The sequence below is a fragment of the Gymnoscopelus microlampas genome (assembly GCF_963454915.1).
Source record: "Gymnoscopelus microlampas genome assembly, chromosome: 1".
In the NCBI taxonomy this organism is placed as follows: domain Eukaryota; kingdom Metazoa; phylum Chordata; class Actinopteri; order Myctophiformes; family Myctophidae; genus Gymnoscopelus; species Gymnoscopelus microlampas.
Window position 1 is genome coordinate 57,803,437 of NC_139962.1, and position 23,479 is coordinate 57,826,915.

At 41.4% G+C, this 23,479-nt stretch overlaps 1 protein-coding gene across 1 annotated transcript; it reads left to right on the forward strand.

Moving 5' to 3' along the window:
• Window positions 1-1,265: 1,265 nt before the first annotated feature.
• LOC311044260 (CD209 antigen-like protein C) lies at window positions 1,266-6,508 on the forward strand (the record flags this gene model as incomplete). Its single annotated transcript, XM_084055712.1, has 6 exons — window positions 1,266-1,358; window positions 1,539-1,628; window positions 3,740-3,913; window positions 4,011-4,144; window positions 5,769-5,872; window positions 6,352-6,508. The coding sequence occupies exons 3-6, from the start codon at window positions 3,751-3,753 to the stop codon at window positions 6,506-6,508; spliced, it is 558 nt and encodes a 185-aa protein (XP_083911838.1). The 5' UTR covers window positions 1,266-1,358; window positions 1,539-1,628; window positions 3,740-3,750.
• Window positions 6,509-23,479: the final 16,971 nt, after the last annotated feature.

A 23,479-nucleotide genomic window follows, 5' to 3' on the forward strand; every position in this document is an offset into this window, starting at 1 on the left:
TGTGTGTGTGTGTGTGTGTGTGTGTGTGTGTGTGTGTGTGTGTGTGTGTGTGTGTGTGTGTGTGTCCGTCGCCCCCTCCGTCTGTGGACAGCTAATCTCTGGCACCGTTGGCTTGATCGCAGTGAAACCGCGCACACACACTCCCTGGATGCCAGAGCAGAACCTCTGCCCCAAATTATTCACATGAGCCTTTCATAGCGCCACCAGGAGGCCGATTTGTGCAAAACGCATTTTTTGTCCATTTTTTTTGTCCAAAAATCCTGCAAATCGATACACAGTACAGATGCACAGATGCGTGCACGCACGCATCTGTGCGTGTGTAAAAATGCATTTTAATGCATATGCAAATTTAAATTAGGCCTATTTGTCTTTATTGATTGATTGACTAGTTTAAATGCTATGACAATTAATAATGTATGTGTGTGATTTTGGATTCCGGGGAGACAGCAGATTCTGCTTTTGGGTCCCGAGCCGAGGAAGTGCCTTTTCCAAGAAGTTCCATTTTTTCTGTCATCGCTGCACATTTGCTGCTGATAAATAACCCTATTGTTATCAGTTCCTCTTACAGTATGTCACACAATAGGAGGCTGAACGCAGATGTGGCCGGCATTTGACTTATATCCACTTTGCCACATTGTAGATTTATTAATCTACTTTCTCTGTTTTGATCTTGTTTCTTGGTTACGTTCAGTCTGTCTGTGTTTTGTTATGTCTCATAAAAGTAAAAAAGAATCATGCGATTAACAATGATAATTGACCCTCGTTTCTCTGTACCACCTATGTCCCACCAATTCTTTTTTAATAATAATAATAATAATAGACTCCATATTTGGGCATGCCTGACATGGACGGGCACCGGTCTAGTACAGCATAAACACTAATGCAATATCTATATGCAAGTGCAAGGTACAATTTACAATATGTATATATGTACACTTTTGATTCCAATAATAATAAACTTTGTCATTGCTTATTAAGTGGAAAGTACCTCAGTTGACCTTCCTCTTCTGGGACACAGAAAAACACTGTTCATTGCGTAATTGGTCTATTGCAGGAAACCACAGTTTTCCTACGAAATTTGACATCTCTGTCACATTATTGGCCAACAACATCTTAGACCAGGGCTACTGTACTTAACATTGGTCAGGAGCCACACAGCAAAATACAGCTGTGTCCGAGGGTCGTAACCTACATTTTTTGTTTGTTTCAAGACACATTTTAGGCAATTCACGTCATAGAGGTAGAAATGGCTGTAGATGGAATTTATGAAAACCAGCTTGAACTGCAAAACAATGATGATGTTATCAGTGAAGATTTTGAGAACAGTTTCTTTCAGGGGAAGAAGATCCCGCAGTCTGGTAAGACATGTTACTAAAACTAAAAATATGTGTTATAACATATATAACATTCTAATAAAGTTCAAAGATTTTAACTGATCTCACTCTTTTTCTCATTGTGTGTGTGTGTGTGTGTGTGTGTGTGTGTGTGTGTGTGTGTGTGTGTGTGTGTGTGTGTGTGTGTGTGTGTGTGTCCTCCAGACATAAGACGGTACAAGCGAGTTGGAGTCGGTGTTGGATTGCTTTGTGCTGCTCTAGCTATCCTCAACATTGCTGTCCCACTCTATCTCCGTAAGTCAAGTTTCATAACAATGTATGCTATTATTACAATGTTTTGATGACACACACACACAGTCACAGCTTGGCTCTAGGCCGTGACAAACATCGGGGAGGAGACCAGGTTGAAGTTGTAGCAACAGGTCTGCTTCTCTTAGCTTCTTCTAGAGCCTCGCCAGGGCAGGGCTTTTATAGCCTCCTGGAGGCACCGGGCCCAGGTGCTCTCCAATGACTAATCAGCCCCACCCTGCTTCCCTATAGGGCAACAGTTAATGCAAGCATCACACCCACAACCACCCAGACTAATCTATGGGGCATCACAACACACACACACACACACACACACACACACACACACACACACACACACACACACACACACACACACACACACACACACACACACACACACACACACACACACACACACACACACACACACACACACACACATTAATGCCGTGGACCACTACTGATCCATGGCCCATTGATTGAGAAACAGTGCCCAAATGACCTGATTGTTTTTACTTTACTTTTACTTTAATACTGTGGGGGGAAAAATCACTTCTCGTTTACTGAGAAATAACTGACCCTGACTATCAAGTTCCACAGAAATGTAGAATCACACACTTTCAGTGATGTAAAGTAACTAAGTACATTTACTCAACTACTGTACTTAATACACTTTTGAGGTACTTTTACTTTACTGGAGTATTTCCAATTGTCTATACTTTTACTTCTACTCCACTACATCTCAGAGGCAAATATTGTACTTTTATTCCACTACAATAATTTGAACACTTTAGTTACTAGTTACTTTGCAGATTTGTATTATTATTACAAAACACACAGTAACCACTTCAGGTCTATATACATTTCGGCCATTTGAAATTAGCCGATCTACAAGCTCACACAATTTTCAAAAGATTTTAATACATTTTATACATTTGAAAACTCGTGAAACGGGACATTCTGCATAATGAGCACTTTCTACTTTTGCTACTTTAAGTACATTTTGATGCCAATACTTTCGTACTTTTACTCAAGTATTTTTTTTAATTCTGGGCATTTACTTGTAACAGAGTATTTCTACATTGCAGTATTGATACTTTTACATAAGTAAAACATTTGAGTACCTTTTCCACCACTGCACACGTTCATGTATAATTAATGTACATGAAACTGACAGTCAATTATCGACTGTCAACTTGTGGATCCATAATGTCATGACATCATATAGAGTTTACCTCCTATCATGAAGATTTCACAATGTGAGCGCGGGGCAGTGAAACCCTTACCTGACGCTAATGCAACAATCTGGAAATCACAGATATAATATTGTTATGGCAAAGAAGCAAATCTACATAACCTTTTGTATTATTATTTTTTTTGTATTTTTTTTTTTCGTGAATTAACCCCCTACTTGATCATACTACAGCGTCACACAAAAGTATTAAGAGGAGCGGATCTAAAAGTGTGGCGCCAAGCGACGCGTTTTGAGCTTGTAGATCTGCTACTTTTGCTATTTTTGAATTTGAATCCTGAACAGCAACAGTTTTGGAAATGTGAATTTTCCACCCGAAAGAGACAATACGTAGAATGTAGAATGTTGTAATTGATTTAATAGGTACTGTACTGTACAACCATAATATATTTAACATTAAATATGCCATGTGTACGGGATGAGAGACCAATCTTTCTCTGGTCTCTCTCTCCATCTCATGCAGATTATCTCTCTCTCTCAAGCACGCGCACACACACACACACACACACACACACACACACACACACACACACACACACACTCGTGAAGGACTCTCGAAGCAAAATGTGGGGCAAAAAAACCCTGACACATTTCAAATCACAATCGTTGACTGAATTGTGATGCGTACAGTACATACTTGACATAAAGACTTCACGATCAGACTTTTCAGATCAAAGAGCAATTTGAATGACAGAAATCTGAGCGAAAGATGGAGAGAGGTAGACGAATAATGTATATGAGAGAGAGAGAGAGAGAGAGAGAGAGAGAGAGAGAGAGAGAGAGAGAGTTTAGTTTAGGGTGTGGCCAGAGACAGAGTGCTGAACTCCAATCAATGAAATAAAACACTTTTTTTTCCAAACAGATCGGTCCAACATGGTGGAGAGAGACCAACTACTCACCAGCTACAACCAATTACAGGCCACAAACAACAATCTGACTGAAGAGAGAGACCAATTGCAGACCAGTTTTGACCAGTTACAGAACATGTATAACAATGTGACTGAAGAGCGAGATGACCTGAAGAGGAGACTCTGTGGTCAGTGAGACATCAGTGTTTTTCTTCATTGTTTTATCATGATGTTAATTATTTGACAGTACATTGAGCAAATGTAATGTATTGTTTTTGTTGTTAGAAACACCTGGATGGCAGACATTTGGCAAACGTCGTTATTACGTGTCTACTGAGAAGAAAACCTGGGAGGAGAGCAGACAGTGGTGTAGAGACAGACAATCAGACCTGATTGTCATAAACAGCGAAGACAAACAGGTATGGTCAGACATGCAAAAGTGTCACTTTTCAGCTACAGTCACCTTTTTGAACCCAAATAGGGCAATTGTGTGACACCTGACCCGAAAGAAAACAACATGTTGTCACCTTTTTCACCTCGGGGCTGTTTGCATGCCTGTATGGTGCGTGTGTGTGTGCGTGCGTGCGTAAGTGCGTGCATGTGCACAGATTTGTGTGATGTAATCTATTCTACTTTCAACTTCAACTTTATTGTCACATCACAACTTATCAGGTGTAAAATTATTGATTTTCAAGCTCGCCAAATTAGGCATTTTCAAGAAAATAAACAAGGGAAATAAAGTCAGAAAACAAGAAGTGTCAGGTACACGATATTAAATATAGTGCATGATGAAACAAAGAAACAATCAAATAAAATGACGGAGAAATGCTTCTTTTGCAATACTTATTTGTGGAGAGACAAATCTATTGTACATCTCGCTATTTTTCCCGCCTTCGTATTTGCCTCTGGGGGCACCACCTCCTTTTTGTGTAATAACAGGAACTTGGTTTGGCTCCTCCCCTTTTTTAGTCCGCTTCCTCCAAGGTGCTTCTTTGTGTTTATTATACTAACAACAACAACACTACAAGTTTAGGGCAGTGGTGCTGACATATTCTGCTGAGAGAGTATATCGTCGGTGTCCAGCCAGGACCAGCTAACTCCATTTTCAGTTTTTTTTTTTTTTTTCATAAATCAAGGCTATTGAACACCCTTTAGGTCTGTGTAAAATATCAAAACATTTGAACCAATGAAAAGTATTAAAAAGCGCCTCTGACGAAAACTCCCAACTCCATTGGATCCTCAAACTGTCCGTCAAAAACAAACAACTCCCCCCTCTCCTCTACAGCGCTGCTTTTCAACAGCATGAGTAGAGCGCGTTGCGCAGTGAACGAGGAGGAGGACCACGTAAACAAGCTCCCCGTAGTCTGTTAAAACTATGCAGTGTACCTGTTTATCAAACTTAGCACTGACGCTAATGTTATGAAAACAAGTAATTATATTTCTAAAATCTATTAAGTGTTTAATGAGGAGAGCAATGTGACAAGAAGAAAGGCGTTCATAGCATTTCTGTCGCGCTATTCTACTACCTCTTTGCAGAAGTTATTGTAATATTTAAAGTCCTGTTTATTATTGTAGGCCTATATAATAAGTGGCATGAAGCATCAGGGCATTAATTCACACGTTGTTGTGATGCATTGTGAGCTTGGAGATCCATTGTTAGCTTTTGAGAATTTGTACCCTTCAGAAACCTCTCCCTTAGCAGCGAGTGGAGCTATTGTTGTTTGGACACCTAACTCCACTTCAGCTTGATTTCTGCTCGTCTGAAACTGCTAACTCCACTTGCGCTGGGTAAAGTGTTGATTTACCCGCGATTTGGTTAAAGTGTTGATAATATAATGACACATGCAAGTATCTGACAATATATAAAGTCAACCAACTTTGATGAGGCAGTATTGCTTTGTTTTAAAAATATAAGGTTTTCTTAATTTCCTGAAAAACGTGTATTTTGTTTTTGCGTTTCCTGAACAATGAGCGTTTTGGAGTTAGCAGTTTCTGGCTGGACAGCAGAGATATACATCAGTAACCAGCAGTTTTTCTGTCCAGGACTTTGTTGCCGGTTTCAACAAGAGAGTATGGCTGGGTTTGACTGACAGAGAGGAAGACGGAGAATTTAAGTGGGTGGATGGAACACCACTGACCACACCAACGTAAGACTGATCTTCATTTTACCTTCATTCTTCTAAATGTACAAACCTACTACACTTGTCACCAAGACATGTCTGTTGTCTACTTCATTATCCAGTTAGTTTGCATCTAATATCTAGACTAGAAAAGTGTGCTCCTAGGAGCCCATATCTCCACCAGGCCAAGTTGCCTGCTCAAGGCTATATGTTCAGTCGTGGGGTCACTGGGGTGCAAAACAGTGCGTATTGGACAAAATCTGTAGGAATAGTAGCAAAGAAAGTGTGTTTTGAAGAAAACTCAAATATTTTCAACCGGAAATGTGCATGGCCTTGTAGACAGCTCCATATTTTTTTTGTTTTCTAGAGGCCCAAACGTGAAACGGCCAGTTATAGTGCCACCATGAAAACATAATCCCTGTCCACAGCCGCTCCGGCCTGGCGGAGATATCATTTGCGGTCATGATTCCTTGTAAAGGTATTGTAATGGCTTAAATGTATTGCAGGTACTGGTGCCCTGGTGAGCCTAATAACCATGCTGGAGATGAAGACTGTATTGAGTTTTATGATGGGTCGCATCCTGGCATTGGTAGGATGAGAGGATGGAATGACGTACCATGTTCTATTTCTAAAAACTGGATCTGTGAGAAGGTGTTGTGCTGAAATAATCATTGTCACAATGTATTACAATAGCTGGTGTGTTTGTGGCTGTGTTTGCATGGTAGTGTGTGTGTGTGTGTGTGTGTGTGTGTGTGTGTGTGTGTGTGTGTGTGTGTGTGTGTGTGTGTGTGTGTGTGTGTGTGTGTGTGTGTGTGTGTGTGTGTGTGTGTGTGTGCTTGCTTGCTTTGGTTTGTCTGCCTTGCAATTACCCAATTTGCACTGTAGACATTGATTACAATTTATATCAATATTTTCATTACTAAAGGTAGGGTAAGTGATTTTCTTTGGTTAAAGTCAGTGTTAAATAGTGTGTCAGTGTTTTCGGGTCAGGATACCAATTTTATCCAATCAGGATAGAGAACTCAGACAGGATACAGATTAAACAAGTGAAATTGGGACTGATGCCACAGAGAAATGAGCAATTGGAACTGGAACACTGATTCGCTGACATTTTGTCACCTATGTATTTTCTGTTTTTCAAAGAGCGGGAGAGACAGGGTGACTCCTGTTACTGAACAAACACTCTATATCAATGATTACTATAAGAATATTGTGCTTAAACAAAAGCTTTTTCTGTTTTAATCAAAAAATATCACTTACCCTCTATACCTTTAAGTCAAAGGGGAGCTTATAGAATGAATACGATTAATCTAAGAACCTTCTGTTACATTTGTCATGGTTCATGCATTAATAAATTGTAATGCATTCTTAAAACAGTGCAGGAGTTATGTATCCATGTCATTGATAGGCATTTCATTTCATTTCATTTCATTTTCCATTTAACCAACGTATTGATTGATTTTGTCCTTTACTTGACCACTTAAGCCTTATTTTATACAGCACTTCGACTATTAAAAAATAGCCGATCTACAAGCTCACATCGCATCGTGATATGACACGCTGTAAGCTTGTTGATCTGCGACATTTGAAAACACTTCGATTCTTTTTTTAATGTAGAAGTTTTTAGATTCATATTTTGGGATGCCATCATGCCATGGTGAAAGTGGTTAAAATAATTGCTGTTCAAAGAATTGTATTGTTCTTGTTTGCTTCCTTTTAATCATTTTTTTGTTTTTGTTTTCACTATAATGTAAAGCACTTTGAGCTTCATGTGTTGTATAAAAGGTAATAAATATACAAATAAAGTTTATTACAACTATTATTATTGTCTATGTCTATAGCGAATATGGGATTATTGGTATAATAACTTAGAAACCAGGATATTTATTCAATTATGACCCCCCCCCCCCCACACACACACACACGCACGTACGCACGCGCGCGCGCACACACACACACACACACACACACACACACACACACACACACACACACACACACACACACACACACACACACACACACACACACACACACACACACACACACACACACACACACACACAAAGAAGGAATAGAAACTTCTTACTAAGTGGAAAGTTCTGTTGAACTTGAAAGTTCTTTGTTTGATCCCTGGCTCCCCCTATGATAGAAATACACGCACGCACGCACGCACACACGCACGCACGCACGCACACACACACAAAGACGTGGAGCAGCCACTTGGGAATCAGAAAGTTCTTGGTTTGATCCCCGGCTCCCCCTATGATAGTGTCAAAGTGTCCTTGAGCAAGACACTGAACCCCTAACTGCCCCTGATGAGCACGTTGGTGCCTTGCATTAGTTAGCTCTGCCCTTGCTGAGTAAATGTAATGTACATAATGCACATTGTAAAGCATGGTGCAAAAGTGCTGTGCAAAAATGCAGTATGCACTATTTAACCTATTAAGACCGGTCATTTTAGATTTTTAGCACTGACTTTAAAAAAAAAGCAGATCTACATTCTCACAGCGCATCACTTCAGATCTACTATTACACTTAGATCTAAAAATCTTTTAATATATATATATATATATAGGCTATTGTTTAACTCAAATCTTTGCTTCTGGGGGGGTCTGTGGAAGAAAACAGTTTGAGATGGGGGGGTCGGTGGCCAAGTACTGTACATATCATTTTGGGGGGTCCTTAACGTGAAAAAGTTTGAGCAACACGCATATAGAACTATCTAGAACTAGATATAGTTTTTCAGAAAACTGGTACGATTTACAAGAAGAGAAGCGGCTTGTAGATCTGCTATTTTGACAATATCTATGTGTGGAACCGAGTCAAACTAAATGTAATCCCTCCTACAACTCCTACAACCCTACAACTCCTACAACTACAATTCTAAGTGCTTGTCAGGTTTCATATTGAGAGAGAGAGCACACCACCGGCCAAAAAAAAAAAAGCGAGTTGATATTTAAGATATATGTTCGGAGTGGAGTCAAGTGAGGAGATAATTACGGCTGCAGGAGCATATCTGTACAGTATATATATCGTATAGTATGTATACCGCAAACTGTACAGGAAGATAGGGCATGTGAGAGCATAGCCATTCAATTAGCTTATGCATTATTTTATAATTCAATACTATAATGCATTAACTCATAATATAACACCTCATCATCTCTGCCAATGACTATAATACCATTCAGGCAGTATATAGAATAAATTTAAGAGGAGGTGCATGTGATCACTTTGATCAATATCATATCACTGGGATGCGGGGTTGATCAGCCTCATGGTGGCGCTATAACATGCTGATTTGTGTTTTTACCTATAACTGAACCGATCTGTGTAAAACTTTGTATGCACACTCTCTAGAGGCCAAGGAATAACCTTTGCCCTGAATTTTTTACATTTGCCTTTTATAGCGCCACCGGGAGGCCGATTTATGTGAAACTCATTATTTTGTATTAAGCCTTCAGATTTTATCCAAATTTCACGCAAATCGGTACACACAATCTCTATAGTCCTGTGATCAAAGTGGATCTGTTAGATCTTTCATATTCCATCCTGATGGGCTAAGATTGACATCTAAAGTTTGCAGGAGTGGCCCGTTTCGGACAAAATGCCGCAGCCTCCTATTGCGGAACTTTTGCAGGCACATTCGCCCTACGTTGAGGAACAAATGCCACCCTTTTAACATTGCCCTATTATAGCGCCACCAGGAGGCTGATTTCTGCACCAAAAAAAATCCAAACATCACTCAAATCGGTACTCATTTATCAACGTGGTGCAGCCCAAATAATGGGCGTACGGCGAGATCACCGCACCTTTCGGCATTTATCAATATATCCTGACGTGGGCTTCGTCCTACCGTAGGCTGAAATCTCACGTCTGGTCGGGACCAGTTGTTGACTTTGGCTGCGCCCGTTTATTCCATTCTAGACCTGCGGAGCAACATTGTCTGACTGTCTGACAGGCATAGACACATAATCCACTCCTAAATGTATATCTACACTAATAAATAATCCCTGTGAAAATATAACATTTTATAAAGTAATTTAAAGAAATTGCTTTAACAGTCATTCAGATAAGATTGCAGATCTGGCTGCATTGAAAATAGCAGATCTACAAGCTCACAAGCGTTGCATCGCGACGCATTGTGAGCTTGTAGATCTGCTATTTTGAAAATATACGACCGCTTTTGCGTCGGGAGTCCCGCGGTCGGGACTCCCGCGGTCGGGACTCCCGACCATCTTTTCATGGACAGTGAGGTCTACAAACTTACAGAAGCTTGTCCTATGGTATGGAGTTGTAATAGAGAGTTATATAGGCTACAACCTGGCTGGGTTAAGGATATAAACCTGACGCTCCAATCTCTTATATATAACGTGGGTTGCGGCACGGGATCACTGCAGTCTGCAGACCGCCCGAGTCTCATGGGGAATACATGACTGCTTTAGTGTAACTGCTCGGTATGGGGTAAATAAATATACAAACGTATTCCATTCATGGCAATGTAATTGGTATCATAATATGTCATTCATGTAGGCTACAAGCCTACGTGACTGACAAAGTACCGCAACGGATTATGAATGACACAGTTTGGCACATGTGTGTGTGTGTGTGTGTGTGTGTGTGAGAGAGAGAGAGAGAGAGAGAGAGAGAGAGAGAGAGAGAGAGAGAGAGAGAGAGAGAGAGAGAGAGAGAGAGAGAGAGAGAGAGAGAGAGAGAGAGAGAGAGAGGCGTGTGTGTGTGTGTGTGTGTTACTTGACAGGCAGCGAGGCGAGCCGGCTAAACTCTTTATTTGGTCGTATTCTGGTTCTTCTTGTCGTAAAAACGGGGTGTTTCGAGAATATTTAAAGGCGTGTTATTTAAATGACGCTCGTTTTCAGACGTGAGATTTATCAAGGCTGGGACCAAATGTACACTCGGATCGAAAATGGCCGAAAATCGAAAATATATCTGTCTGTCTCTTACAGTATATGTCATCATGATTTGTGTGCATGGGGATCTCATCTTAAACAAGCTTAGTGCTTAATGAGCCTCCCAGTTTAGTAGACCTTGTATTGTGATTTTTTTGTACTTCCATGTACTGATGTTCTCATGTCTTACTAAATAAAGTACATCAATCAATCAATCAATCGGCTGTGTAGGATTCGTTGATAAATGTGACTTCGACGTTGGTGTACGGCCAAATATATGGACAAATATACGCCGGTGTATACGCTCCGTTGATAAATGAGGGCCACTATCTCTATAGTCAAGTGATCAAGACGGATCCGTCCTACCTTTCATATTCAATCCTGATTGGCAAATTCCGAACATTGCAGCCCCACACCTGACCTGGCGGAGACCTGTGCTCCGAGGAGCACTTTTTCTAGTTTGAGAATACTTCCGGCTGTACGCTGGTAGATTGTGGTTGAAAAAATTAGCCTGGTTGAAATAAATGTGTGTGAGGAAAAAAAGGTTATTATTGTAATGCTGTTATAAAAATATACTGTGTTGAATATGTGATCAGTGGTGGAAAGTATACGTATTACTATACTTGTGAAATTTCAAGGTACTTTTACTTTACTTGAGTATCTCAATGTCTCAGTTTACTTTAGTTTCAAGTTACTTAGTAGATTTAGATTATTATTACAAAACATACATTGAAGTTCTGTTTAAAACTTGAATATGTTTTATATTTGGCTATCTGTGGCGGGGGGGGGGCAGGATAGTCTCATGTCTCTGGTACGTGTCTGATGCTGTTGTCTTCTCTGGTGTGTCTGTGTCTGGCCACATTGGTGGCAACAGTTTTTCTGCATTAAGGTTATAGCAGGTCCTCAAGACAGTGGTTCTTTAATGAACACGTGAAACAATTTGAACGTGATTCTCCATTAAGGGAAGAGGGGTTGGTAGGTTTGTGTCGGGATTTGGGGGAGAGTAAATAACACACTTTTAATATATACTGTAATCAGGCTAGGAAGGAGACTGTCATTAAATTGGGCTAAAATAGATACCATAAATGTCGCAGAAAAGTCGCTTGCTTGTTTGATTTTATTAACAGCAATCATATTTAAGAGAAAAACAAAATGGGGTCTAATAGCAAGGTGGTTTCGATGTTGATCTCAGACACCAAGTCGCCAGTCTCAGAATCATTTTTATTGTCACATTACAGGTTTACAGGTGTAAAACAGTGGGTGAAATTCATTTTTGTGCAAGTTTAATTGTTTTTGATTGTTTCCATAAAGAGAAAGCAAAGGGGGAAAAAAGAAAGAACAAGGTATCTACATATTTACACATAGCATATCCATCCAAACATTATCTACATGAGTATAAAAACTGTTCATGATATTGAGAATATTGACATTGTCGGTCGTCTACATATTTGGCTGAGGTTTCAGCCCAATTTGACAGCCGTTGACTTCCAGTACAACATTAGTTTTGGAAAAAAATGTTAATACTAGATGTTCAGGCTGATATGCAGCCGTCACACAATTTACAATTAGTCTACAATTTAGGTATTTAGCAGACGCTCTAATCCAGAACGATTTACTATAAGCAAGGCAGGCTAAATAACCACATACTGTACAAGAATGCAGAGAGCAGTACATTGTCTTAGAATTTATATTTCAAAGAGAATAGAACCATGTGAACCAAACTAATTAATTATAAAATAATTAACAATAAAAAACGACCAATCACGTACCTCGGCAGATAAAAACTGTGAAACATGTGGTGAGCTTTGGGTATTTACATACAACAGATAAGGGGGGGGGGGTGTCACCTGTTTATTCTGGGGGCAATTGATAGGCAGGTAGGCAGGCTTTAGTTTCAACACTTGGAAGAGAAGAATGCACTTCACCTTACCTATGTTGAATGTACTCATTGTAAGTCGCTTTGGATAAGAGCGTCTGCTAAATGACTGTAATGTAACTTGGTAGTTAGTCAAATCTTTCTTTTGGTTCTAGCCTTTCTTGTCTTTCTTTCATAATACAAACAGAAATTACGCCATGATTAACAGCTTTTCACCCGGACACTTTATATGTTGTATATTACTTATTCCTTTATACCCCCGGATACCCTGTGAGTCATAACATGAGCGAAAGTCTTCATTTTGGGTTATTGATTTAATAGTTTGACGTCCTGGAAATTAAAAAAAGAATGGGTCCTCCCTGTGCAATCCGTAGCTATATAGCAGGTTACTTGGTGTGCAGTTTGTTAAAGCAGTGATGATGTGCTAAAGTGCTAATGGGAGCTTAGCAGCAGCATGGGTTGAACTGTGAGTGGCAGAGCAAGTATCAGCTGAGTAGCAATGGCTGATTTGTGATATACGCATATATATTGAACAATGCCGACACATCACAAATGATTGAGCCAGACTCAACCACCTCCATTAAGATACACAAAGAGTGTTTTAAACCTCTAAATAATGGCTTGTTTTTAGTAGCCCTCATATGGGTTATAAGAAACTGAAAAGGGCAGGGAGCCTGTGGATGAGTCATCATCTCTGTCATCATCAGTGGCAACCTCTGAGGAGCTCTTCACAGGCACGTTGAGTCTAACCAGAAGAGACTTCAATTGGACCAGTTTTGGGTTCTTAGAACACAGACCCTGCAAGATGTCAGAGTGATTCTGAAGGTACGGAATGGCTGCAGCTTCATCCTTGGTGATGTACTTCTGCGTGAACTGCAAGAACTTATTGATGAAGTCCAAGTGAGAGCAGCTTTTAAAGTTCTGAATGATCTTCATGAATGAGAGAAGGCAGTCTTGCAGTGCCCTCCTGTGGTCACTGTGGAAAACAAATGGCTGCAGTACCTCCAGGATGGCCAGTACGTTTGTGAAGAACGTCAGGTGGTTCTGCTGTTGGAACTCCTGGAAGTTGAGGTGACTGTGGAGGAGCCCTGCGATCATAGGTAGGTGTCTGAGCAAAATGACAGGATGGCACTCTGCCACCTTCCGACAGGCAAGGTTGGCATCAGACATACGTTTCTCAGCAGTGTCAGTATCAGCGAGCAATGTGACCAGGTGATGGACTAAGCCATCAAGCTTGCAGGTACTACTATCTGCTGCCACCGCCCCACTGTTCAAGATGTCATAAGGTAGGGTCACGTGCTGAATGACTTCAGGGAAGTGCAGGTAGATCTGAAGCAGCAGGATCTGGCTCGGCTTGCTCATTGCGCTGTCCCCCGATTTCTTTGAGCAGTTAATGAGGTATTCTGATACTTTCTTGATATTTTCCAAGTTTCCACCGCAGCAGGACTTAAGGAGTGGCAGTCTGGACTGGATGAGGAAACTAGAGGCCTGGTCGTTTAAGGTGTCATGGGAGGAGTTGTGTCCGCGGTGCTCTGGCTCCAATAGGATAAAGTCCACAAGACTGATGAGCTCCTCTGGGTTCAGCTGCAGGACAAACCTGTCCTTTTTTTGAAAGGTTTTCTGGCCATGGCCCTGCCAGATACGTGGGATATGGGTGCAGGCCCACAGGAACTCCAGGACAGATGAAGGGTCCAGGCTCTGGTCTCTCTGCTTGCTGAGAAGAGCACTGATGCACTGCAGTAGAGTGGTCCAGTTGGACTGATGAGCCAGTAGAGCCAAAAGGTACGGTCTATAGGAAGGTGTGCCTCGTTCTTTGTTGAGAGCAAACAGCAGCTTCTGCTGCATGTCTGGACAGACCGAAGTAACCTCTGGGTCGAGATGCTCAAGCCAATCAACCAGCAGGCCTGAGCTCAGCCCTGTTTTTGTCACCTCAGAGTTATTAGAATCCATGTCTTTTATCAAAGACCGCTCCTCAGAATCCTGGAGCAACAGTGAAATGACCATGGCAACAGGGCCAGCTGTCCCATTCTGTGTACTATTAGTCATTAGCAGGGATAGCAGCTCCTCAAAATAAGGTGACTTCACCTCCATCAGGCCCTGTAACACTTTGCCAATGAGTTCGGCCTCTGCAGTGCATCTCTGACCTTCCCTTAGCATGGCTATGATGGTCCTCACAGGCACCTCAGTGTCGCTGTGATTTGCCAGAGTCTCCGCCAAATGAAGGAAACCTTTATGTACACTTCTGTAGGTATCACTACACTTGTGTTTGTGATAAAATTCAACAGCAAACGATTTGAGCAGGGCATGGAGTGGCCCTGCCTCCACAGTGAGGTTCTCTAACTTGGTCATCATCTTTTCAGTGACCTTGGGGAACAGTGAGGAGAAAGCAATGTCCTGAGAGACGAGTCGTTGGTAGAGACGAAGCTGATGCATCAACGGACAGGAGATGGCATGGCTGTGGTGCATTGCCAAGACAATATCCTTCGTGTCATCAGAGGTGAGTAGGGCCTCCATGGCCTGTAGGAGGCGAAAGGTCAACCCAGCCTGCTGAATGTGACCCTGCTTGGCGCGGAGCAGCTCCTTGGTCAGAGCCTGCTGCAAAGCCAGGGAAAGCTGGCTGGGACTCCTGGAAGCTACCTTGTGCGAGGAGGACCTGTCAGCTGTCTGCCAGCGAGGGTCTACCTTTAAAGAGAATATCTGAAGCATCATGCAAGTGAGATTATCCTTAGGCCCGATCACAGGAATCTGAATGGCTGTGCTTGTCTTAACAGAACTGTGAGGGGCTTCCATGGCAACTCTGGCCTTACTCACTTCAGCAGCATTTCTGTGTGGAAGCAGAGTTTTCTCTGCACTCTTGCTCGGTAGAGTGAGAAAAGTGTACCCCGCAGTGGCACCTCGCTCACGCTGCACCTCCACCAGGTTGGCCATGTATTGCTTGTCCATGATGTTCTGTTCCAAGGTATGTGGATCAGCCTGATCCAGACACTGCAGTAGTTTACTCATGTTGGATACCGGAATGCCAAAGGACTGAACAAACATTAGCAGTTGCTGAGGCTCCAGGTGTTGCAGAGCTGCATCAACCATTTGAGAAACCTCAGATCGGATCATCCTCAACTTCAGCCAATTGGGCAGCAGAGGGGACTCTTCTGAGGTGCCAACCCGGAAAGCAGTCGGGAGAGGCTTCTTGTCAGGAAACCAAATGTTCAAAAGATTGTAGAAGTCAGTGTCTCCTTTAGGCGGACCCAGGGTCAGTAGGAGGACTATAGCATGGATGACCATGATATGCATTGTGGCTGTCTCTCCTGTAGTCCAGTGTAAAAACACCACCGGGTCCTGAGAGTCTGACCAGCTATAGAGGTCCTTTGCATCCTTGGTCTTCCTCATCCTCTTGGTCTTCCTAATCCTATTGATGTAGGTGGAGAAGATGGCTAGACAAGCGGAGAGCACGGCTTCAGACTTGGGCCTACAGGAATGCTTGGAAAACATGATATTCGTGATGGTGGAGCGCTCAACGATCAGCCGGGCCACATTCAGAGCCAGGTCAGTATGTGATGCTTGCTCCTCCACTGGTGCATGCTGGGATAAGTAGATGACATAGGCACTGATGGTCTGTGGATCCAACTCCATGCGAATGGCCTGCTGCAGTGCGGAGGATGTCATGTCTCTCACAGAGTCAAACAAGGGAAGCTTTGGGAGATCTTGCAGAAGCCACTGGTACCCAGGTAAGAGCTTAGCATTTGCAGAGTCCTCTTCCATGAGCTGATCCCACTGCTTTTCTCTGTCTCTCAGCCTTCCCTCCGTCAGCACCAAAGACAAGCCCTTCATGGCTAGGGTTCTTGACGCCACCTGAGAGGATCCGAGTCTCTGCAGGAAGTAGTCCAGCACTTCACATGTCGTCTGTTTGTCAGCCTTAGGGCCCAACAACATATTCCGAAGCCTTCTGAGAAGCTGCCTTTGGTTTTCTTGCCTTTGGCTCTTCTTGGCTCTCTGCTCTTGGCTCTCTGCTTCATCCTCAACTTCAACCGACAAGCTGTCATCCACTGCATCGGGGAGAAGGAGTCCACACAGGCACTGGACAGAGAGAACATCCAATGATCCCTCACTGGACTGGACCAGGTCAGTTTGCGGCACTGCTGGGGGACCTTGAATAGGAACCACTGATGGGTCTTTAATGGAGGGTGATATCATTACCCTCCTGTACTTAGAAGCTGCATCAATAGCGAGCTGGCCCAGGGTTATCCCTGGAAGTGTGGAGGATAATTTGGGCCGTTTGGCCTGAGTGTTTAACACAGAAGATGGGAAAGAGTAAGCTGTTCTTTTACGGTTGTTTGCTGTTAAGCCTACGGGTGCTGCCTTCATCGGAGGTGCAGGGGATAGCTTGGGGTGTTTGGCTAGGGTGGATGTGCCAGAAGATGGAAGGGAATAAATATTTATTTGACCGGCAGCTGTTAAGCCTGTGGTTTCTAGAACAGCAGGTGCTTTGAACCTTCCAACTTCACTTTTTGACCCCAGAGGTATGGAATCCCCCGAGTGTGGATGCCCTCCAGATGGTGTGGCAGTATAGGGGCGTCTGACTGTTGTGGGCTGCAGAACAGAAGTTGCTTTGGGCGTTCCACCATAGCCTTTTGCCCCCAGAGGTATGAAAACTCCCGAGGGAGGATGCCCTGATGGCTTTGTATTACCAGGGTATCTGGCGTTTATTGGCTTTGATCGATTCATTATTGGACAAGTGATTTGTCTGCAGTGCAACATTGTGCCACTGTTTAATAAGGATCGACCAACGCTTGTGATGTCAGACCAGGAATCTGTCTGAGGTCACACATAACACAAATACACACACATGCATAAATCCTTCTATAAATTTACAAAAGCTTTGTGTATCTGCGTATCTATCCTTCGCGCATCTCGAAAACCGTCTGACCAATCGACTTCAAACTTGTGTGTTGAAGTAAGTTGGATCAGTGGTTTTCCAATAGATAAATCTGCAAATCCCCATATAAAGACAATATGTCTTTGTCCCTTTTATGCCCAAATAGGGAGATCCCCGACGTCATCAATATGGCATCATGGTAATGACTACAGTTATATTCTTGATTTATTTTTTAGGGTGAACAGCCGCAGCAGACAGTCTATCTGGAGAAACGGACCCGTTTCGGCACGTCACCCTAACAGGTGCAACGGATACTATGACGGGAATTGTATTATTATTATTGTATTATGCTGATTTGCGCAAAACAGCCTTTCGTCCGTGAGTGTTTTTGAATGAAGGTTCATATGGACGATATCCGATAACGCTTTACAACTAAAACAATGGTTTGAATTCATTCATCTATATAACAAAATCCATTAGTCTGATTAAAGGTAGGGTAAGTGATATTCTTTGGTTAAAACAAAAAAAGTTTTGTGTTAAAAGCTCTATTTTCTGATTGTAATCATTGCTATAGTATAAAGTATTTGTTCAGTAACAGGGGTCTCCCCATCTCTCCAGCTCTTCAATAAAAAGAAAATACATTTTCAGGTGGGTTGCAAAATTCCAGCCAATCAGGAGAGAATTTGGACCTTAAGTCCAAATGCCGGGAGACCAGTAAGGAGAGAGTTACAATAGTCAAGTTTTGATATTACTTGTCTAATATAAGAAACACAGCCTCTCACACTGCGAGGCATTGTGATCTTGTAGATCTGCTATTTTCACAATATTTATCTGTGGAACCGAGTCAAACAAAATGGGTAATTGCCTTGGGCTCAGGAGAGCCTCATTTGTGGGGAATCCTGGACACCCGGGTGGGGGGATTGCTCATCCTATGTCTGTCTGTCTCTGCACTTTGTTTTGTTGTGGAATTCTGGATCAATCAGTAATTGATGAGGCAATAAGAAGTCGACACAACATTCTAGGTGGTGATGGTTAAGCTTTAATGTACATGATATCATGGGGAGAAGTACAATAACACTCATGTCGGTGGTACGGTAGTTCTACCAACGAGTTCAGGGATCAGATCAGTAGTTGCTACAAGGGCAAGCTGAACCATAACAATATTACGTAAGAAGGAGGTAGACATTGTGAAAATTGCCGATCTACAAGCTCACAACGCCGGCTTGGCTATGGTCACAATATTTATATGTGGAGTCAAACTAAATGTAATGACTCAACTTCCACAATTCCAAGTGCTTGTCAGGGTGGGGGTCCCCAGTTCAAATATGACTATGGGGGGGGGCGGCCTAAAAAAGTTTGGGGACCTTCATCATGGGTTGATGTTGGCACCACATGTCCTCCATGCAGGGATCATCGCCATGTTGGCTTGTAGTGGACATTTTTGTCCAAATTCAGTTTTTGCCACGGACATACAAAATGAGTAGACAAACACTACCGAGCCCTGTCCCTGAATGACCTTTACAGGTCTGTAACTCTGAGAGCGCATACACAAATGGAACCAAATGGACCCGTCATTTGTGTTTACACAGAGTTATGGGGGTCCTTGAAAATAAAAGAACCACTGTCCTAGTGGACTCCTAATGTGCCATAGTGTCATAGTAAATGAAATAGCAGATCTACAAGCTCACAACGCGCCGCATCGCGACGCGTTGTGGGCTTGTAGATCTGCTATTTTCAAACATTTTAGTACTTTTACTTTTGGTACTTTAAGTACATTTTGATGCCAATACTTTCGTACTTTTACTCAAGTCAATTTTGAATTCTGGACTTTTACTTACTATTTCTATTTTGCAGTATTGATACTTTTACTTAAGTAAAGAATTTGAGTACTTTTCCCACCACTGCTGAAGCCACACCCACCAGACACTGAGCTGAGCTGCCAGGCTCACACGATGTCCAGGCTGTTATCTCTGGCACCACCTTCACCACCAGTGCTCCCGACCAGGGGGGATTACGTGGCACCTTTTTCCAGATAAAAACGTTTGCTGAAGCCTGTAGGTTCGTGTAGGAGGACACACAGCAGCAGACGTTCCCACAAACGCTGATAGTAGTCGGGTACAAAACGGAGTGTTCGAGACCTAGTGGTTCTCAACCTTTTCAGGCCGTGACCCCCAAATATAATCATATTTGAAGTGGGGACCCCCCCAATATAATCATATTTGAACTGGGGACCCCCCAATATAATCATATTTGAACTGGGGACCACCCAAAATAATCATATTTGAACTGGGGACCCCCCCAATATAATCATATTCGAACTGGGGAACCCCCAATATAATCATATTTGAACTGGGGACCCCCCAAAATAATCATATTTGAACTGGGGACCCCCCAATATAATCATATTTGAACTGGGGACCCCCCAAAATAATCATAATTTAGTTTGACTCGGTTCCACAGATAAATATTGTAAAAGTAGCTGAACTACAAGCTCACAACGCCTTGCAACGCAAGGCGTTGTGAGCTTGTAGATCAGCTATTCTTAAAATGTTTTCCTCTTTCTTACATTAATTGACCATTTGGTTTGACCAGTTTTTATAGTTTGTTGATTACTTTTGATGCAATAATGGTCTTTTTTTTTTTTTTTTTCTTATATTTTTTCTTTGGTATTAAAAAGGTCTTAAAAGTCCTTACACTGTCACTTTACTGTCATCTGGGGACCCCCCTGGGGGACCCCGACCCACAGGTTGAGAACCACTGGTCTTGTGCTGAGCTACAGTATATAAAAGCTGAACCATCCTGAGTGTCTGCCACATTCTCATCCACCACAAGCATGAAGGCTGCTGTTACTCTGCTGATCCACCTGGTGATGCTGTTGTGTTTATCCAGGACAGTGGTGGTTCAGGCAGAGCAGTTAGACATATGGGAGGAGCTAGCCAAGGCTGTCGACAGGATTGAAAGGCTGGAGACAAGGAATACAGGTAACATTAAAGTTTATTAGATGTTTCTACTGGAGACAAGGAATACAGGTAACATTAAAGTTTATTAGATGTTTCTACTGAGAGGAACATTATGTGTGTAGCCTACTCAATCGTTTTCATTTTCTGTTTTTTTTTAATTATTTTATGTTATGTTAACAGGAGGCAGTGGTGTAAAGTAACTAAGTACATTTACTCAAGTACTGTAATTAAGTACAAGAGGTATTTTTACTTTACTGGAGTATTTCCAATTTTCAGTACTTTTACTTCTACTCCACTACATCTCAGAGGCAAATATTGTACTTTTACTCCACTACAATTATTTGAAAACTTTAGTTACTAGCTACTTTGCAGATATACATTATTACATTATAAAACATACATTAACCACTTTAGCCCTATTTTATACCTAGGCTATTTGAAAATAGCAGATCTACAAGCTCACAACGCGTCGCGATGTGACACGTTGTGAGCTCTGCTATTTTCAAACATTTTAGTACTTTTACTTTTGGTACTTTAAGTACATTTTGATACCAATACTTTTGTACTTTTACTCAAGTAAATTTTTGATTCCGGACTTTTACTTACCAGAGTATGTCTACATTGCAGTATCGATACTATTACTTAAGTAAAACATTTGAGTACTTTTTCCACGACTGGTTAACAGGTGGTTTGGACAAGTATGTCAGCTGCAAAATACTACAAACATTTGACGCTCCAACACACATTTGATGTTTGTCACTGTCGAACAAGGGGTTCTTATTTGTCCCTTCAAATCGTGTTAATTCTCTGCTTGACGTGTGGCCTTGCTCTGTTTATATATTCACTGTATAAAAAGAGTACTTACATTAATGCAAATGTTTCAATGAATGTGTGATTACAGCATTAGAGAATGATGTGTCAGCTCTGTGGATGGTGAACACAGGTAAATGAATCTCACATAAACTTAAATAGATGGTTCTGCTGAGAATAACATTAAGTGTATCCAGTATTTTTCATTTTCTTATTAAAGGAGCATTTCACCCATTTTCGACCTTATCTTCATATCATTTGTGGAAATGGTTAAAGAGCCCGCCTCGGAAACTGAAGGTCCCGAGTTCGAAAATTTGAGGTCCCGAGTTGAAAACCTTGACCAAAATTTGGTCAAGGTGACCAAAAAAAAGAAAAACACCCCGAGGAGTGGGAGCAGGGGTCATCGCCATGCTGGCTTGTGGTGGACATTTTTGTCAAATGTCTATCTTTGCCATTGACATAAAAATGTGTGGAATTTTTTTTCCAGAAACACACAAACCTATACAACTCAGAGAGTGCACAAATGGATGGTTCCATTTGTACACTCTCTGAGTTATGGGGGTCCTTGAAAATAATAAGTTAGAGAACCACTGTACCAGTGGACTCCTAATGTGTCATACATAGTGTCGTAGTAAATAAGCGACATGCATATTCTGAGGAAAACCTGGAGACTCACAGTACGTTTTAACAGCGGGCGACTCTCATAGACATATAATGCACTTCCGGAGAATACTCTCCTGAATCGCCCGCTGTTAAAACGCACCGTGAGACATTCAGTAATTGAGTCTTATGATCAAAATAATGTAGAGAACAAAACATTCAAAATTGACACATTTGTCCGTGTACTGACACAGTGAACCCTAATTATAATTAAGATGGCTTAGCTTGGAATCTCCATCCATGATGTCATTGGTAGGCAGGTGTGTATAAATTGTGCCATCTTATTATGAGCACTATAGTGAGGGCCAACTATATGAAGATAAGGTTGACAATGGGTGAAGTGCTCCTTTAATGTGTGACCTCACTCTGTTTGTATTTGAGATGATTTAAACAACTCTAAAAGTTTCTATGAATGTGATTACAGTATTACAGAATGACGTGTCAGCCCTGAAGAGAGACAACTCAGGTGAATTACATAAACTTTAAGAGATGATTCTGCTGAGAATGACATTATGTGTATATCCAGTTCAGTGGCGTCATGCCCATTGACACTGAGGGGGGAATTTATTTATTTATTGATTTGTTGATTTATTGATTTGTTGATTTATTGATTTGTTGATTTATTATACTTTTACAGTAGGCTAGCTATGTCATAGATCATACCACAAAACGTCACACACTCTTTCCCTTATCATAGTATTGGTTTATTCCAAAAGTTGTGCAACAACAAACAGGTTGCCTACTGTATGCGTCCACTCAATGCTAGCTACAGCTTCAGTGTAATCTTCAACACCAGTAGTGAAAAGTAACTAAGTACATTTACTCAAGTACTGTACTTAAGTACAATTTTGAGGTACTTTTACTTTACTAAAGTATTTCCAATTTTCGATACTTTTACTTATACTCCACTACATCTAAGAGGAAAATATTATACTTTTAAATCACTTAATTATTTGAAAACTTTAGTTACTAGTAACTTTGTAGATTTTGATTATTATTACAAAACATACATTAACCACTTCAGCCCTACTGTATATGCATTTCGGCCATTTGAAAATAGCAGATCTACAAGCTCACAATGCGCCGCGACGCATTGTGAGATTGTAGATCTGCTATTTTCAAAAGATTTTTATACATTTGAAAACTTGTGAAATGGGACTGCAGTCTTTTTCATGGTCTCCTTATTGTGTGGCCCTGCTCTGTTTATTTGATTGAAATTATAATTCAAGTTTTAATTCATGTGTTTACAGCATTACAGAAGGATGTGTCAGCTCTGAAGACACAGAATTCAGGTGAATTAATCTCTCATAAACTTTAATAGATGTTTCTGATGAGAATAACATGATGCGTATGCTGTCTTTTTGACATGTGATCTCGATCTATTTATATTTACTATATAAATGTGTTATTTAAATGAATGTAAAAGTTTTAATTCATGTGTTTACAGCCTTACAGAATGACGTGTCGGCTCTGAAGACACAGAACTCAGGTGAATTATATAAACTTTAATCAGTGTTTCTGTTGAGAATAACATGATGTGTATCCTGT